Source organism: Dermochelys coriacea, chromosome 10 (assembly GCF_009764565.3).
Source record: "Dermochelys coriacea isolate rDerCor1 chromosome 10, rDerCor1.pri.v4, whole genome shotgun sequence".
NCBI classification, from domain to species: Eukaryota; Metazoa; Chordata; order Testudines; family Dermochelyidae; genus Dermochelys; species Dermochelys coriacea.
The window spans coordinates 13,645,075-13,662,671 of NC_050077.1; the positions used below are offsets into that span (position 1 = coordinate 13,645,075).

General features: G+C 40.4%; 1 protein-coding gene and 1 long non-coding RNA gene across 5 annotated transcripts in view; one reads left to right on the forward strand and one right to left on the reverse strand.

Annotated features, from left to right (window-relative positions):
* Window positions 1-11,886, forward strand: part of LOC122456147 — a 49,520-nt gene extending 37,634 nt beyond the window's left edge. Inside the window, exons 4-5 of the long non-coding RNA XR_006274836.1 lie at window positions 9,171-9,341; window positions 10,608-11,886. This is a non-coding gene — a long non-coding RNA (uncharacterized LOC122456147). The remainder of the gene's footprint in view (window positions 1-9,170; window positions 9,342-10,607) is intronic.
* Window positions 1-16,438, reverse strand: part of DNAAF5 (dynein axonemal assembly factor 5) — a 43,866-nt gene extending 27,428 nt beyond the window's left edge. For 2 of the 4 annotated variants that reach the window (XM_043494105.1, XM_038419270.2), the window contains exons 1-6: window positions 15,772-16,412; window positions 15,026-15,210; window positions 11,760-11,884; window positions 11,174-11,289; window positions 3,047-3,279; window positions 258-470 (exon numbers count right to left, since the gene is read on the reverse strand). In XM_043494105.1, coding sequence (XP_043350040.1) covers window positions 258-470; window positions 3,047-3,279; window positions 11,174-11,289; window positions 11,760-11,884; window positions 15,026-15,210; window positions 15,772-16,324 — 1,425 coding nt within the window. In that variant the 5' untranslated portion in view covers window positions 16,325-16,412. Of the gene's footprint in view, window positions 1-257; window positions 471-3,046; window positions 3,280-11,173; window positions 11,290-11,759; window positions 11,885-15,025; window positions 15,211-15,550 lie in introns of all 4 variants that reach the window. The other 2 variants (XM_038419269.2, XM_043494106.1) reach the window with 2 other exon arrangements.
* Between the last annotated feature and the right edge of the window lie 1,159 nt (window positions 16,439-17,597).

The window sequence follows — 17,597 nt, forward strand, 5'->3', positions numbered from 1 at the left end:
AAAAATAAAGTTATATTAAGGTAAGTACAGTCTAACTCAGTGGTTTGCAAATTACAGTATGTGGGCCACAATCAGGCAGCATGCAGGTGGATTTGAAGTATAGTACGAGATCAAGAATCCGTTATAAACTACACTTAAAAACAACAAAAGTGGTTTGCCAATCACTTTTGGCTTTTAAATGTGGTATGCTAAGACTTAAAGTCTGAGAACCAGTGGTCTAAGTCCTGGGCTGTTTTGGATTTTCCATTTATCCTTACCTCTTCAGATCGCTGACAGATCTCAGGTTGTGAGAGTGTGTTGGCAAGATAAGACAAATGAGGCTTTAAGACTTGTCTTGGGCAACCTCGTATCACTGCAGCTAGAATCATGAGATAAGAAGGCATAGGTGTTTTTTCAAGGGCTGACACCAGTAACTTCAGAGATACCTTAGGGTTAACAAATGTTCCAATCAACTCTGCTGCTTTCACACACTGTAAAACAGAATAAATATAACTTGAGGATTATTTTGAAAACACAAAGACCATTCATCATATCCTGGCCCTTCCTCTTTTTATGATTCCAGCTGTTTTTTAAATACTTCAGCAATTGGCTTATATGCCTTTCTGCTCACTCAGTAATGACTGCATGCATGAAAAAATTTTCTTGACATGTGTTCAGAAAGCTCATAATAAGGCATGCAAGCACCCTTCTCAGCATCAGACTCAAACTTTCATGAGAAAGTTGTAAAGCACAGTGTAATAGATCTCTAGCTTAGGGTGACCAGATGTCCCAGATTTCCTGGTTCAGGGTCCCCCAACCCATGCGAAAACTGGTCTGAGGCACACCCCCTACCCTCATTTTTTATATAAACAAACAAAACTCAAAAAAGTAGTAATCCATTTTTTGTTGCATTCACACTCCTCTCAAAACTGTTTTAGAGAAGCACCTTTGTATCCCTCTCTGGCATACAGAGGAGTCAAGTATACATGGCAGCCTAGTGATAGCATTCAGAGTAGCAGCCGTGTTAGTCTGTATTCGCAAAAAGAAAAGCAGTACTTGTGGCACGTTAGAGACTAACAAATTTATTAGAGCATAAGCTTTCGTGAGCTACAGCTCACTTCATCGGATGCATCTGATGAAGTGAGCTGTAGCTCACGAAAGCTTATGCTCTAATTAATTTGTTAGTCTCTAACGTGCCACAAGTACTGCTTTTCTTTTAGTGATAGCATTGTGTACTCCATGCAGGAAGAGCCTGTTCCTTTCAATCTTTCATTCTCGGTGCTAGCAAGGCTGCCAAGTACTATGTATCCCTCTCTGGCATGCAGAGGAGTCCCAAGGCCCAGGCTCCAGCCCAAGCCCGAACGTGTACACAGCACCTGAACAGCCCCGCAGCCTGAGCCCGAGTCAGCTGACACGGGCCAACCCTGGATGTTTAACTGCAGTGTAGACATACCATTAGAATTCCCTAACCCAATGCTTGGGCACTGGTTCAGGGATGACTCACAGGGCAGAGAATGCCCCTAACTGAATCACCAGTACTGCTTCCTACAACATTCTGAGTTTTCTTCCTCCAAGTACTGATCAGGTGCACCTCTGCTTAGCTTGTGAGAACAGAATCAACTTCAGCCTAAAGTGGTCTGGCTCAGGACCAGACATGTGGAGTAGAATCAGGGAGAATGGGTGTGAAGAGATCTAAAACCTGGTATATGGGAGGAGGGTGCAGTCTTTGAGAAGAGGAGGAATGCAGAGGATGTAGAGAGAAGTGAGGATAAGAAATGAAATCCAGACTCCATTTGGCTTCCATAATAGCACTATCCCATATAGAAGCTTGATTTGGAAAACCAATCTTTGTTAACATTGCCTGGACTATCTGCAGCCAGTATATGTGAAAGTAACAAAAACTGGCAACTGGCAATGGAACTTTTTGTTACAGCTTATTTTGTGTGTGTTCCGGTGGCAGTAAAATAAACGAACAGGAATGAGATTTAGTTGTTAAAATTATATAACCCCCCCCGCCGTCCTTTATACCCTTTGAAAAATTCGGTTTAATTATTTTGTAAATGCAGCATTTTGTAAATGACTGATAATCTATGAGATTTTTCCCTCTTGATAAAAATCAATCAGAACTGTGTATTTTAAAGGCACTGTCTTAAATAAATCTATTAGAAAAAGCGTTCTATTTCTTGTCTAAACACAACAGCGGGAAGGAAGCATTGCATTTACTTGGATAACTGATGTATCTGAACACTGATGGCTATCATAAGAAATAAACATACCTTAATGTTATGGTTAGATTATGCACTGAGAGATAACAAGTGAAATTAACTAGAAAGGGCATGAACTTCACATATTTTTAAAATGGAATTTGTTGCCCCAAGGCATTTACACTTAAATCTGATGCTTATGATTGTTAAGAGACTGTTAATGCTTCACTTGTTGGCACAAGAGGTGAAAACTATTTGAATAGTCTCAGTTTTGGTTTTCACGTGAATCATATAAAAATAAAATTTATTTTAACAAATACACATAAAAATCTACAAAATGTTTAACATCTTCCCTAAAAACATTTAAAACTATTGGGGATCTTGATCATGCATCTGTACACTGGCAAAACTGTCACCGAGTTCAACAGACTCACTAGCATCATCTTTTCCCATAACAGTATTTCTTTGAAACATTTTGTAAAAGAGAAATGAGATTCAAAGCACTATTAACAAGTGGCAATTGTAACATTATTTTATATCCTGTGAAGAAATGAGAGGGGAGAGAAATTATGGGCCCAGTTCACTCATGTTAATTGTTTGTGTGCCAAATGCTCCTTTGAGCCCAATTACAGAATGAGGACTTTTCCCAACATGTTAAGTAAAATATTTTAAAATTTATTTTCAGTTAATTAAAAATAGTTTAATTTTAGCCATATGGACCCAATCCTGAGAGGTGCTGAGCACTTCCCTCTCCTCCCCTGGACTACAGTGGAAACTGAAGGAAATAGCCCCATACACTCAAGACTATTTAAGATTGGGTCTCTATTTAGGGTATTGTAGATATCTAAAAAAGGCAAACTCACATTTCTAACCACATTATTCTCTTCATCTAAGCATACTCGGTACAAAGTTCTAAGCAGTAGCTCCATGTGCTGTGTAATGTGATCCTCTGCATGTAGCAATAAAACAAACAGAAGCTGAGATGCTTTTATTCTTGTGCCTTCAACCCAGTCAGTTACATCATGACAGAGACCTGGAAGAATTTTGGAGAGGTTTCTTGTAACGAGCTCCCGACATCCCAATTCTGGTCGAACCACTAGGAGGAGAGGGAAAAAAACAAAACAAAAACAAAGAAAAAACAAACAAACAGAAGGAAAGTTCAGGAAAAGCACTACAAATGCTTCGCAGAAAATTTTAGAAAAAGGTTAATGGTGTTGATTCATAACAAAAATAATGTCTTCTCTGCTTCTATGTGAAGTACATGATTCAAAGCACTGCATGTGGCTTTATCTGTGAGAATGCCATTGACTTTTTAATTGCACAATGCTATTAAACTCCATTTAACACTCTGAAAAGTAGTTATTTAATAAGTAATATTAATACCACCTAGGTGTTGTATAGCAATTTTCATTAGGAGAGCTCAAAGCACTTATATGATTGGAAAGTTGGTATTTACATTATATGCTTTATTTTTTAAAAAAATGTATAAAGGAGAGAGAAAGGAAAATAAGCAGCTCACCGTCCAACATGGCAAATGCATTTTAGCCAATCTCCTTTTTACTGTTATTTTAAAAGTCAAATGGAAGCAAACAAACAAAAAGAAAAACAAGAAAAGCTGGACTTTTTCAAAACAAGCTTGGTGGTGTCCCTGGCTCAAACACAACTGAGACAGCACACAGCAGTCAGAAAACTTTGAAATAGCATGAGAAACATTATATACAGGTTTCAAAAAAGAAAAAAAAATTCTTTTCAGGGTGTCAGAACACAGCAGGAATTGGCGAGTGTGCCTCCTTGTACTTCATATTACTGATATTGTAATCATGTCTAAACTCCCTAAAATAAATTCTTCAATTGTCTCAGGACATTTCCTCCCATCTGCTTGCACGGCTACAAATAAAAATAAAATAAAAAATCTGATCATAGGTAAACAGCATTGGGTATAGAAAAGATTGAAATCTGACAAGGTAAAAAAATGCCTATGAAGTAAATAAAATTCTTTAAAACATAACAGGTTTCAGAGTAGCAGCCGTGTTGGTCTGTATTCGCAAAAAAGAAAAGGAGTACTTGTGGCACCTTAGAGACTAACAAATTTGAGCATAAGCTTTCATGAGCTACAGCTCACTTCATCGGATGCATTTTCCACCGAATGCATCCGATGAAGTGAGCTGTAGCTCACGAAAGCTTATGCTCAAATAAATTTGTTAGTCTCTAAGGTGCCACAAGTACTCCTTTTTTTTTTTTTAAACATAAAGACACTGTTTGATTATTGATTCTTTTGTGTATGGAAGAGAGCACTTGGATTATAAGAATTGACAATGAATAGCAAAGGTCAAATGAGGAAATCTGCCTGAGAAAACAAATATGGAGTGGCATTCTATTTGACCAGAGGCAGAAGGTTTTTTTTTAAAAAGGATTCTGACCATTCCTTTTCAATAGTTCCTTCATTTCAGATGTTCAAATGCAGACATTTAATTCCTGTAGCTACTGGCTGTCAAATAATTTTCCCCCCTCACTATAAACTGTTTGCACCTGTATCCCAAGGCAATGGTTGCTCAATGGAAAGCCATTCAGTTGTTTAGATGGCATTGAATATTAGGGTAGCCTTCACTCCCCTGCCCCCACTCACAGTGTCTATCATCATGAGATCAAAGCACAACAAGGCTGAGGTGTCAGGTTCATTAGCTTGCAAGTACAAAAGGGTGGTTAAGGAAAATGCATTACAGCCCTTAATGGAAAAGAAGGAATTCTAGATCCTGAAATATAGATTTACAATGAATCACTCATTATCATGGAATTATTTTTAAAATATGTTTTGAAAAGGAAGCAAACAGGGGCAAATGTTAAACATAATCACAAAGAATAAAATGGAACTTAAAATACCAGAAACTGAAATATAAAACAGATGGTACAGATACATAGATAAATACAAAACCTGGAACAAGACACCACAAATTCCTAATCTTATTTCAAGGCACAGGTAAGACTCAGTAGTAAATCATCCTTTTCTCTTTTATCATGCATAGCTAAAGAGACACTATCAGATGCAATTTGGCAGTAGAAGTAAATGGCAGGAAGGCATCTTAAAGTAATTATTAACTTCTTGGGACTGAAGTACAAAATTACCAGGTAATTTCCTCAGAAGGCTCTGCAATTATCAATCTTTTCATTGAAGACTTAAATGCAGAACTTTAGAAAGCAAGATGAATTTTAAAAAAAACGGATGCAACTGGGCAGAGTTGGGGCGTTTTGCTCAACATTGCGAAGCACTTTTCTTTTGATCAGAGCACTGTCTCGCACAACTCTGTAGCAAAGGTTGGCTTATGAAGTAGCTCAATTTCCTATCAGTGGTAAATTCCATTAAAATAATTCCATTAGAAACATATTCAAAAAAATGATGCAATTAAATACTAACAAATACGTTATTTTAACTAATATGTTGCACCAAGGTTCCCTCTTGTGGTATGTTTTATCTTTCATGGTAGGAACACCAAAACTGATCAGCTTTGCTGTTCCCTCATCAATCGCACTCATGATAACACATATCCCTGATGATATGCATTAATTCATAGGGGATGCCTGCATTTGCACCTTATCTGAAAATGATGTAGGTAAATACAACACTGAAGAGGACACCACAGAAGGTCCTGGAAACAGGACCAGTGATGTAGACGGTGCCAATATTGAATGGTGAACTGCTCTTAGTACCAATTTTTGAAGGTGCATCTTCACCGATCTTGGCATTTTAAAGATGTGTTACCACCCATTCTAGAATATGAAACACTTGTGAAGACATTGCAAGTGATGTAGGAGGAAGTTATTTCCTAAAAACAGTAATCTGGGATGGAAACATTTGTAGCAAACTCTGATCTGGTTCAAGAGTTTGGTGCAGATTCTGTGAGGTCTCCAGTGGCTGTAATGCTTCCTAGAATAGCAACTTCTTTTTCCTCAAGAAATTCCTAGATTCTTCATGTGAAAACGATCAACATATCAGAGGAACTGAGTAGTGTAAAGGGACCCATTCCAGAAACATCTTGCTGAGCTGAACTATAGGATAAGAAACCTTAGTATGCTTTTGAAGAAAAATTTAATAGCCTCCCTTTCACTTATTTAAGTTTTCAGGAAAAGAGATTTTGGAATCCAGTGCTAAAGAGAAGGCAGAGGACAAAAAAAGAAAACAGAAGCTGATGGATACTATTCATTTTAGCTCTGGAGGACATTTTTGACTATATTCCGAGATAACAACATGTAATAATTCCAAAAACTCAAGGCCCATACAAAATTCAACTAAGGCCTTTAATAATAGAGCAAGCAAGAGGAGAATTATTCAGACTCATCAGCTTTTGGAAACAAAGTGATAATAGGCAGGATGTGCTGTCATGGTTATAGCTTCTTTTCTGATTCATGAACCACTGGATGATAACGAAGTACCCACAGGTATTCAATAGGGTGCCGAGCATGATTTGCTATAATGCAAAGTAGGCAATGGCCTCTGCATGGATAAAATTCATGGAGGAAGCATTTGCTTTTATTGCCAATGGAAATACCCTTTCAGAGGTAGGGTGACCTTTCATGCTAGTGACAGGTCCTTTATTCAGAATTGTGAGGAAGTTGCAGACTGCTTATGTGACTTGAGACAGGTCACTTATTTTCTGTGTCTCAGTTCCCCCTTTGTCAAAGGGTATAACACTTCCTTTCACTCACCTTTTGTATATCTTGTCTATTTATATTGTAACCTATGTGTTTGTAAAGATCCTAACATAATAGGGCTCTTGTCTCAATTGGGGCCTAAGGCAATACCATACCACAAATAATTACTTATAACAATGAGGATAAAGTATTTCCTTTCCATGACAATCATCCTTTCCAAAAGGTAAGTTAAAATGTTTTAGAATCAATTAGGAGAAGTCATACTAGTTTCTGTTATTCTTGAACCTTCTTCTTCCTCCGTCCTACCCTAATTTTAATATGAGTAACAAACAGCAGTATTATTTCACAACTACTAAGATTGCTTTAGTGTGCTCTTTTACATTCAGAATACTGACCACAACATTCATGAAAAGGGCAAAATTTTCCCTCAGCCTTCATTGCAGATATTTTTAAAAACCTATTATTACCTTTACAAAGGAAATATATGAATGATGGGTGATTATCTAAAAATTCATGAGGCTGACCATCTATTAATATGAACAGCCTGTGACAGGACAAATATTTCTCTTATTACTAGAGGAAGCAAAGGCATTTTTTACCATTTACATGTCCCAAAGCTAATATTATAACTTACATCACAGAAAGAAAAAATAAAAAGGAACAACAGATCAACTTAACTGCCTTGAAGCAGAGCTGTCAAGTCAGTTACTATTATGACGTGCTTCCCCTTTCATTCAAGCATTACCAAGTAAAACAATTTTAACAAAAATATAATTTCAAAAGAGAAAGGACTCCGGAACCCACTGTCATTGAAAGGATTTTGCTGCTGGGGATTCTGTGACGTGATTGGCAGGTAAGGACAAGTCAAGCATGATCTTGTTCTTTCACACCATAAGAGCGTTTTGTTCTATTAATTCTGAGTGTACAAATCAATAAATTACCCACTTTAACCCCCTCTCTCTTACCAATATCCATATGTATAGTTTTAAACATTAACTTTACAAACCTAAGACAGGAAACAAGCTTCATGCCACAACATAAATGTTAAAGCTACATATAAGTAATATGGTGCAAAGAAGTGGTTAGCCTTTGTTGCCCACCTAGTTTTCCTTGGAAAATAGAGAAGGTACAGTAGTTTCCCTTAACTGCTTCCATTTTCTCCCCCTCTGCTGGCTGACTTTACATCTGCTTAGAAGTTTAATATAATTTTGAAGCAAGCATTTCCACCATTAAATTTATTTGGGTGCTTCATGCTATCCCATGAATGCTGTGTCTCAGTCTCACCGTTCAGGAAGGACTTAATATCTCAGGGTCTCTCTCTCCCCAACCCTCCCTTCTCATCTCTTCTCCCTCTCCCCACATGGTTTCTGCCTTAAAAACAGCTTAACATAAAAATGGCCATACTGGATCAGACCAATTGTCCATCTAGCCCAGTATCTCCTCTTCCGACAGTAGCCAATGCCAGATGTTTCAGGGGAAAACGAACAGGACAATTACCAAGTGATCCATGCCCTGTCATCCAGTCCCATTTTATTGCCGAGTGGAGGGGATTGCAATATTGTTTCATCCCTTTTTCAATGTGCAGGGATTGCAAATAGTAACGAGTTCTATCGCATTTGCCAATTATTTTGGGCCAGATTATGATAATTTATACTCCGTGTGAGAGAGGCTATTTTATGTGAAGTCCTATTGAGGCCAATGGGACTATTTTCAGGGTAAATTACTACCAAATGTGAGTAAAGATATCACAATTTAGCCCTATTATGGATATATCCCTCATCATCTACTTTTATTTGTGATAACAACAGAACAGGCTTTGACTCAGGTGGAAAAATATGACTCCTGATGTTACAGGACACCTGAAATGACGCCATTCAATAAATCTGAATTTTGCAACAGAGCTGCAATACTGTGGATGTACATATAATCATATGCCCCCTAGGACTGAGAAGGAACAGCACGACTTCTAAATTAATTGAACTGCAATTAGTGGATGGGTTTTGTTTTTATTTAAAAAAAAAGAAAAGAAAAAGGAAATTTACAACAGAGGTTGAAACTGGGTCTAGGATAACACTGTTTTAGGAGAAGATGGAAATATCTATATTTATTTATGAATTAATTCTAGCCATCAGCCTAAGCTGTTGTGCATTCTGACCCCTAGATGTGCCAAGAATAATTATGGCCTTATCTTCTGACTTTAATCCTAAATTTTTCTGAAGTGTAGATATTTCCCAACCACATTTTGCATGCATATAAGTCTCCTTTCTAGTGAAAATACAATCTGGGTTTTGTTTATTTTAAGGTTAACAGTACAGTTTACTTTTATATTCTCTTTTTCAGATACTGCCTCTTCTTTTTGAGAGTGTGGGCATGTTCTGCCAATGATTGCAGTGGTCAGAGTAAAGGTACTAGCAATGTATAGTACTTCTGAAATATTCTCAGTTATTAACAGATTCCTCCTCCTCCAGCTCAGGGAAGATGAGGGAACCAAAATTCTGGAGGCTGATTAAGGTAAGAAATGGGGAGCAGAGGAGAGGGTAAAGGGATCCCTACGGCTGATTAAGGCAGCGATTATGGTAACTAATTAGAACAGAGATGCAAGTCTGAACAGTTGAATAGCAGTAGAAAAGGTAGGAGAGCAGGAGACAGAAATGCAGACGAGGAATAGGAATTCCGAAGGCTGGATTAAGTGACCCTCTGAACCCTCTTCTACAGAATATCTTTTAGTTAGTGAACAAGATCCAACTTAAATTTTCATAGATGTTAACTAAAATAACATCTAGTGACCAGTCGGCACGGACACTCGTTTGGAGGATCATGCAAGAATTAGATTACTGGAAATGCTCAAATACACCAGGCTTGGTCTTTGTTGCATTTTCTTTCTTCCTCTTGTACTAATTTAAGTTGTTACCCTGGGGAGGCTGGCTATGTGATGAATGGCAAACCCCATTATATCAGAAAGCTACTGTTCAGCAGTGGTTGAGGCACTTGTCATACAGACTGACAAGTCTGAAAACTACTTCATGTTGACCTCATATCTGGCTCAAACCATATAATTCAAATCAAGAAAGTATATTCAATAAACCAGATTAACTTCCTTACATACAGAGTTGGCATCCAGGAGTCATTTTAGTATCATAGCCTAGGGCAGTGGTAGAAAGATTGCATTCATGCTAGAAAAATTCAGTACTGTGGATGACTTGGAAAACTGAATACAATAGCCCATAGCTGTCTTTGTTTTCACAGCTGCTATATGGCTATGTCCGCACTATGAGCTAGGGATGTATACAAACTTGCACTAGTTTGATGAGAGCTAGCATGAGTAGAAGTAGCAGTGTAGTTACAGTAGCATGGGTAGCAGCAGCAGAGTCAAGGCTGAGACGTACAGAGTATAATCCCACCTGAAACCAGTGGGTACGTACTTGGCACAGCTCAGCTATGCCGTCACCTATGCTATCACTACAGTGCTATTTATGCTCATGCTAGTTTTCAGAGCTAGCATAAGTGTGTGTACATGAGCCTATAATTTAATGGTTTAGTTTTCATTAGATGTGATATCTCTTTGTAGACTGTAATACTTTAAATTTTAAGAAATACTAATAGAATGTTGTAAAGACATACATTACAATAGAACACTTGACAGATTGACAAAAAGGAGTTCTGTATCAATACAGAACAAAGAAGAAATTGAAGTTTCTTTATTAAAGTCTGCATAACCTATGAATGCTAACTCAATACAAAGTCATATGGTTTTGTTTTGTTTATATTTTAATTCAGGCTGATATGTTTCTCCATGGAAAAAAACAAACAAACAAAAAAATCCCTAGATGTTTCTTACTGGGGGAAAAGGAAAAATAACTTCTGTAGAAAACTTGTGAAGCCTATCTGTGCACTTGCCCCAATTCTGTACAATCTTTATAGCTGCAAGTAAGATTTATGTAAAGTTTGAGGTGAAGTTCATTAAAATGGGATTTTCTAATGCACTCAGTGTAGGGCTAACTCTGCTTTAATTGAAGTCAATGGGAGTTTCACCATTGACATAATGCTCTCATTGAAACCAATGCTGAACAGCTTCTGAAAATCCTGCCCTTAAGAAAATACATACATAGACTTTAACTCTGAGTGCCTTCAGCTCCCATTTAACTTTGTGGGAGCTGAGGGCACTCAGCACCTCACAAGATCAGCCCCATAGACAACTATGACTGCTTCAACTGCCTTCAAGTACTTATTTTTCACATCATCCTCTTCCCTTTTCTTAATATCTTTTATGCATACATAGCTACTGAGGAGGAGCTTTTTGAGCCAGTTATTTTCCATCCCAAGTGTTTTTCTACAATACTCACCTCCTTCAGGATAATGAGTTGGTGCTGAATAAAAGTCAAGCTTATCCTTAAGGTCTTCTTCATTCTCTTTTTCCCACTGCAAGCCTATCCTCTTCCAATAACTCACAGCCAGTTGCCTAAAGTATAAAACCAAAGTGTTTGAACCACCCATCTTTACATATTTAAAAATGCATCCATTCTGTATGTGACTGCTGGAAAACAAGAATCCCCTCTACACTCAACTGGAAGACTTCTTTGAATACACTGGGACAAACACTAACTTCAGATACACTTATGCAACTGTAATGGCTAGAAACTTTTTTTTTTTTTTAAATGAAGCTTAAGTTCAACAGAAATAAACAGTGTGAATCTCAACTAGCTAGGGGAAAAAACCCTTTTGCTTTGAGAAGAAGAATACAACCTCCTCTACCCTCTTTATAATCACACTTATTTGAATGCAGCACTAAAAAAAAAAAACTACTGAAGAGTTTTAGAAACAAGCAAATGTAGAAATAGAAGAGCAGGACGTTTTCCTGAACTCTACCTGAGTGAAGAAATACTTTAATACAAAGTTATCTATAAAAACTGGATCCTTTGTTCTGCTTACTTGTTCTCGGGCATTTCATCAGTAAAGCTGCTGAGTAACAAAGGAATCAACTTGTGAAAGTAAGAATATCTATCCCGCAGGTGCAACAGCCATTCTCCAACAACACTTGTAACAGCTTGCCGAACCTAGGAAGATGAGAGAAACAACACACTGCAAATTTTGCTACAGTTCCATAAGATGAAGGGAAGAATTTTGAAATCAAAAACCTTAGAGTAAACTTTAGCAAAGTGTCTAGAAGAGCCATTTATCAAATCTATTTACAAAAACAATAAAAACACAAATAATGAACTTTCATAAAAGACAAGTAAGCTGGGGGGGGGAAAATCAGACAAACTATGGTAGGTTTCAGAGTAGCAGCTGTGTTAGTCTGTATTCGCAAAAAGAAAAGGAGTACTTGTGGCACCTTAGAGACTAACAAATTTATTTGAGCATAAGCTTTCGTGAGCTACAGCTCACTTCAGCATCCGATGAAGTGAGCTGTAGCTCACGAAAGCTTATGCTCAAATAAATTTGTTAGTCTCTAAGGTGCCACAAGTACTCCTTTTCTTTTTGCAAACTATGGTAGTAGACTGCCTACATGTTCTGATCACCATTATCTTAGCTTATCATTCCTGAAGTACAGCTCCAACATAGGGTATGTCTTCACTAGCAACGTTTAAGCGCTGCTGCAGCTTAAGCGAGAAAGTTGCAGCACTATAAAGTGGCAGTGTAGACAAGGCCATACTGTATTTCCATTTAAATGGTGGATCAAGTCCAACACATTCTAAATCACAGTAGTTCTTAGAGAGAGTACATTATGAAATGAGATAAAAACATGACACCGCCTACTAATAAAAAAATATTTTAAAAAATAATATTCTTTATTTATACAGCATATTTTAAGCAAGGCTCTCAAAGCCTAACACATGCGATGTAGATATGGTAAAATCTAGATTTTATGAACCTCCATTTAACCTAAAATGCTTGCGTTCCCAATCCAGCTGGCCCAATCCAGCAAGCACTTAAGGGTGTACTTAACTTTATGTATATGAATAATCCCATTAAAAGTCAATGGAACCAATCATACGCTTAAACATTTACATATGTGTTTTGCTGGAAGAGGCCAGAGTGCTCAGTCCATTGCTGGATCAACCCTAAGACTGCAGGGAGAATAAACGCTATCACTCAACTCTGTCAACCAACACTTTAGATTTTCTGGTTTACTTGGTCTTCAAATTTCTTATCTGCTAAATACTATTGTGCTGAAGGATTATTGCAAATCCCTTTCATTGTACAAAGATTTTTGTCAGCCCCTGGAGAGTCCTTCATAAAACAAACCAAAGAGTTCTCTTCAATTATACACATATTACTGAGGGACAAAACAGCCAAAGGACAGACTTAGAAGTATTTAGGTACCTAACTCCCATAGGTTTCAGAGTAGCAGCCGTGTTAGTCTGTATTCGCAAAAAGAAAAGGAGTACTTGTGGCACCTTAGAGACTAACAAATTTATTAGAGCATAAGCTTTCATGAGCTACAGCTCACTTCATCGGATGCATTTGGTGGAAAAAACAGAGGGGAGATTGATATACACACACACACACAGAGAACACGAAACAATGGGTTTATCATACAAACTGTAAGGAGAGTGATCACTTAAGATAAGCCATGGGGGGGGGGGGGAGAGGAAAGGAGGAAAACCTTTCATGGTGACAAGCAAGGTAAGCTAATTCCAGCAGTTAACAAGAATATCAGAGGAACAGTGGGGGGTGGGGTGGGGGGGGAGAAATACCATGGGGAAATAGTTTTACTTTGTGTAATGACTCATCCATTCCCAGTCTCTATTCAAGCCTAAGTTAATTGTATCCAGTTTGCAAATTAATTCCAATTCAGCAGTCTCTCGTTGGAGTCTGTTTCTGAAGCTTTTTTGTTGAAGGATAGTCACTCTTAGGTCTGTAATCGAGTGACCAGAGAGATTGAAGTGTTCTCCAACTGGTTTTTGAATGTTATAATTCTTGACGTCTGATTTGTGTCCATTCATTCTTTTACGTAGAAACTGTCCAGTTTGGCCAATGTACATGGCAGAGGGGCATTTCTGGCACATGATGGCATATATCACATTGGTAGATGCGCAGGTAAACGAGCCTCTGATAGTGTGGCTGATGTGATTAGGCCCTATGATGGTATCCCCTGAATAGATATGTGGACAGAGTTGGCAACGGGCTTTGTTGCAAGGATAGGTTCATGGGTTAGTGGTTCTGTTGTGTGGTGTGTGGTTGCTGGTGAGTATTCGCTTCAGATTGGGGGGCTGTCTGTAAGCAAGGACTGGCCTGTCTCCCAAGATCTGTGAGAGTGATGGGTCGTCCTTCAGGATAGGTTGTAGGATGATGCGTTGGAGAGGTTTTAGTTGGGGGCTGAAGGTGATGGCTAGTGGTGTTCTGTTATTTTCTTTGTTGGGCCTGTCCTGTAGTAGGTGACTTCTGGGTACTCTTCTGGCTCTGTCAATCTGTTTCTTCACTTCAGCAGGTGGGTATTGTAGTTGTAGGAATGCATGATAGAGATCTTGTAGGTGTTTGTCTCTGTCTGAGGGGTTGGAGCAAATGCGGTTATATCGTAGAGCTTGGCTGTAGACAATGGATCGTGTGGTATGATCTGGATGAAAGCTAGAGGCATGTAGGTAGGAATAGCGGTCAGTAGGTTTACGATATAGGGTGGTGTTAATGTGACCATCGCTTATTAGCACCGTAGTGTCCAGGAAGTGGATCTCTTGTGTGGACTGGTCCAGGCTGAGGTTGATGGTGGGATGGAAATTGTTGAAATCATGGTGGAATTCCTCAAGGGCTTCTTTTCCATGGGTCCAGATGATGAAGATGTCATCAATGTAGCGCAAGTAGAGTAGGGGCTAACTCCCATAAAAATCTAGCCCTAAGTGACGTCTCCAAAGTTATGTAGCTAGGAGTAGTACAAACTGGAACACAATCCAGAACTTCTGATACTAGACCACACACCCTCCCCCCCAAAAGTTGAGTATTACAGCTTTATTCACAAGAACATGCCATCCTTCCTAATTTTTGAGGATTCCTCCTTGGTGGCTAATTTTTACTTGGTCAACTTTATACATTAATATACAAATACTTAAATTCAGCTGAAGCTGAATATCTTAATGAAGCTAGGAACACAATTTAATTGGCATTAAGAAGCGAACACATATTTTTATTACATTATTTTTATTCCTAGAAATATGTTAATGAAGGGGAGGCAAAATCTAGACAAAAGAAAGTAGAATTACCTGAGGAATTTCATCAAAAAGTCGCTGGGCCAAATGAGAGAGAACATCATCTACAGACTTTCCATTGCCAAACTGTATCACCGTTCCTGTGGCTTGAATCACAGCAACACGGACTCTGAAGTGCTGGTGTGAAACTGTTTGCATTAAGGGTTTTATCAAAAATTCTGAGTGCATATGAAAGTGTTCTGTTAAAGGAGAAAGAGAGAAAGCTCAGCTCTGTCTTTATATGTATGCCTACAACAGACCTTGTGCAAACATCACCCTGCATTTATATAGCACCTTCTGAACATGGAGCTGATTTATATAGCTATGTTTATGTATATATATGGTCTCATGCGGCAGAGTGTGTTAGACTGGGATAACAGCACATTTGCATCTCTGCCACTATCATCCCAGTCCCATGACCATCCCAGCACCCTCCTCCTGCTGCAACTTGTTCCCTGTAATTCTGGTCCCATTCTTTCTACCCTGCTCTCTACACCCCCATCCCCAGTTAGGATGGCCAGAGCAGCACTGACCACATACCTGCAACTCCTCCAACCAGTGCCCGGCACCCTGAATTCCACCCCCAATTCACCCTCTTCATCTGAGTCAGGGCCACTAACAATGCTCCTGCAGATCCCTCATCCTCCCTGGCTTCCCCACCATCTCTCTCCTCCCCAATCACTAACCCCGAGTGCAGGACCCTGTGCACCCGCAGCTCGCAGGCCACTCCAGGCCCCCTGGCTCCCTTCCCCGGGTCCCACCTGGCATAGCCCTGGCGCTGGCGGCCGCACACCTGCAGCTTTCACGCTTGACCTCGGGGTAGGGGTCGAGGAGGGTGGCCTGCAGGATGTGGATGACCTCGGGCAGGTAGGGGGCCAGGGCGGCCTCGCAGAGCTCCAGCAGGAGGCCCAGGAGCTGGATCAGGGCCAGGCGCAGCTCCTCGCAGGGCTCGTGCGATTGCCCCTGCGGCGGGCAGAGGCGCTGGGCCAGGGCCGGCAGCAAGCAGGGCAGGCCCTCAGCGGGCCGGACGCTGTGGCTCAGGCCGTGGTAGGTGAGCTGGACGGCCAGCTCCCGGCAGCGCTCGGCCGGATCCCCCACCAGGCACCGCACCAGCGGCCGCAGCAGCTGCTTGGCGAAGACCTCCTGCAGCACCGGGGCCGAGAGCGGCCGCTCCTGCACCTCGGCCCGGATGGCCCGCAGCGCCCGCAGCCGCGCATCCCGGCCGGGCTCCTGCAGGCTGCCCAGGTGCCGGCCCAGCGCCTGGATCACCTCCGCGACCCGACGTTGGTCACCCAGAGCCCCGTCCTCAGCCATGCTGGAGCGTCGCTAAGGAGGCTCAGACCGCCCGCTGCGGCCCGTTACTAAGGACTCTGCTCTTCTAGCGGCCGCTTTCACGCCAGTAAACACGTGCTTTACGGCAATTTCAACATGCAAGAAACTTTATTGGCAGGGGGCTCTGCCGGACACGGACACTGAGGCTGGGGCTGGGGTGGGTCTCGCCCAGCAAACCGCTCTAGCGCCACAGAGAGACTTCGAGAGAGTGATACGAGGGTTATAGAGGGAGCATGGGTCAGGGGTTAAAGTGCACAGCAGGGAGCCAGCAGTGCTGGGTTTAATTCCCATGGGGCCTGGGGCAAGTCATTTGACAGCTTCCCTGCCTCAGTTTCCCTATGTGTTAGCTGGGGCTAACAGCATTTGCAATGCAGTTGTCCTGACGCAGTGCAGCATAAAGGCTGCCCCTTAGCTAGGGTTGCCAACCCTCCGGGATTGGCCTGGAGTCTCCTGGAATCGGCATCGATCTCCCGGTGACTGTTGAAAGCAATTCAGGAGATTTTAATAGGTCATTTTAAGAAAATGATATTACATCACGTTGGGGGCGGGGGGGGGGGGGGATCTCCCGGAATAGCTTCAGTCAGAGTTGGCAACCCTACCTTGAACTGGTGCCTAATATTCTATCTCCTGGGAGAAGGGCTTGCTTTGTGTTAGCATTCACTATTAATCAGAGTGAAACACTGATTGCGTAGCTTAAGTAAATGTTGTAGGGTACAGTCCCTTAAAAGTCAGTGTCTGTGGGAATTAAAAAACCCAAAGCTCTGTTCTTTGCTTTTTCATATAATCATCCTATCTGGTTGGAAGATACTATCAAACTGTGGAGAATCATTACACCAGTGTCTTGATATTAATCCCCAAAATAACTGCATCACCCCTATACTGAAAGAGGATTGCTGCTTTAAATGTTAAAAAGGACCCCAAAGGATGCATCCGATGAAGTGAGCTGTAGCTCACAAAAGCTTATGCTCAAATAAATTTGTTAGTCTCTAAGGTGCCAAAGTACTCCTTTTCTTTTTGCACAGGGACTTTTGGAGCCTTGTGAAATGTTGCATGGTGATGCTGATGAATGTCAAAACGTTTAAAATTGCCTACTAATTGTTGGCCCCAATCCTGTGATTAGACCCATGGGGTGATCCAAGTGCAGGTTCGGTGTCTTTTTTTGTAATAGTGAACAGCAATGCTTGCACAGTGCTTCGAATGTGTAAAGTGCTAATTAACGGTAAAGTCTACATTCTTCAGCAATTGGATGTGTAAC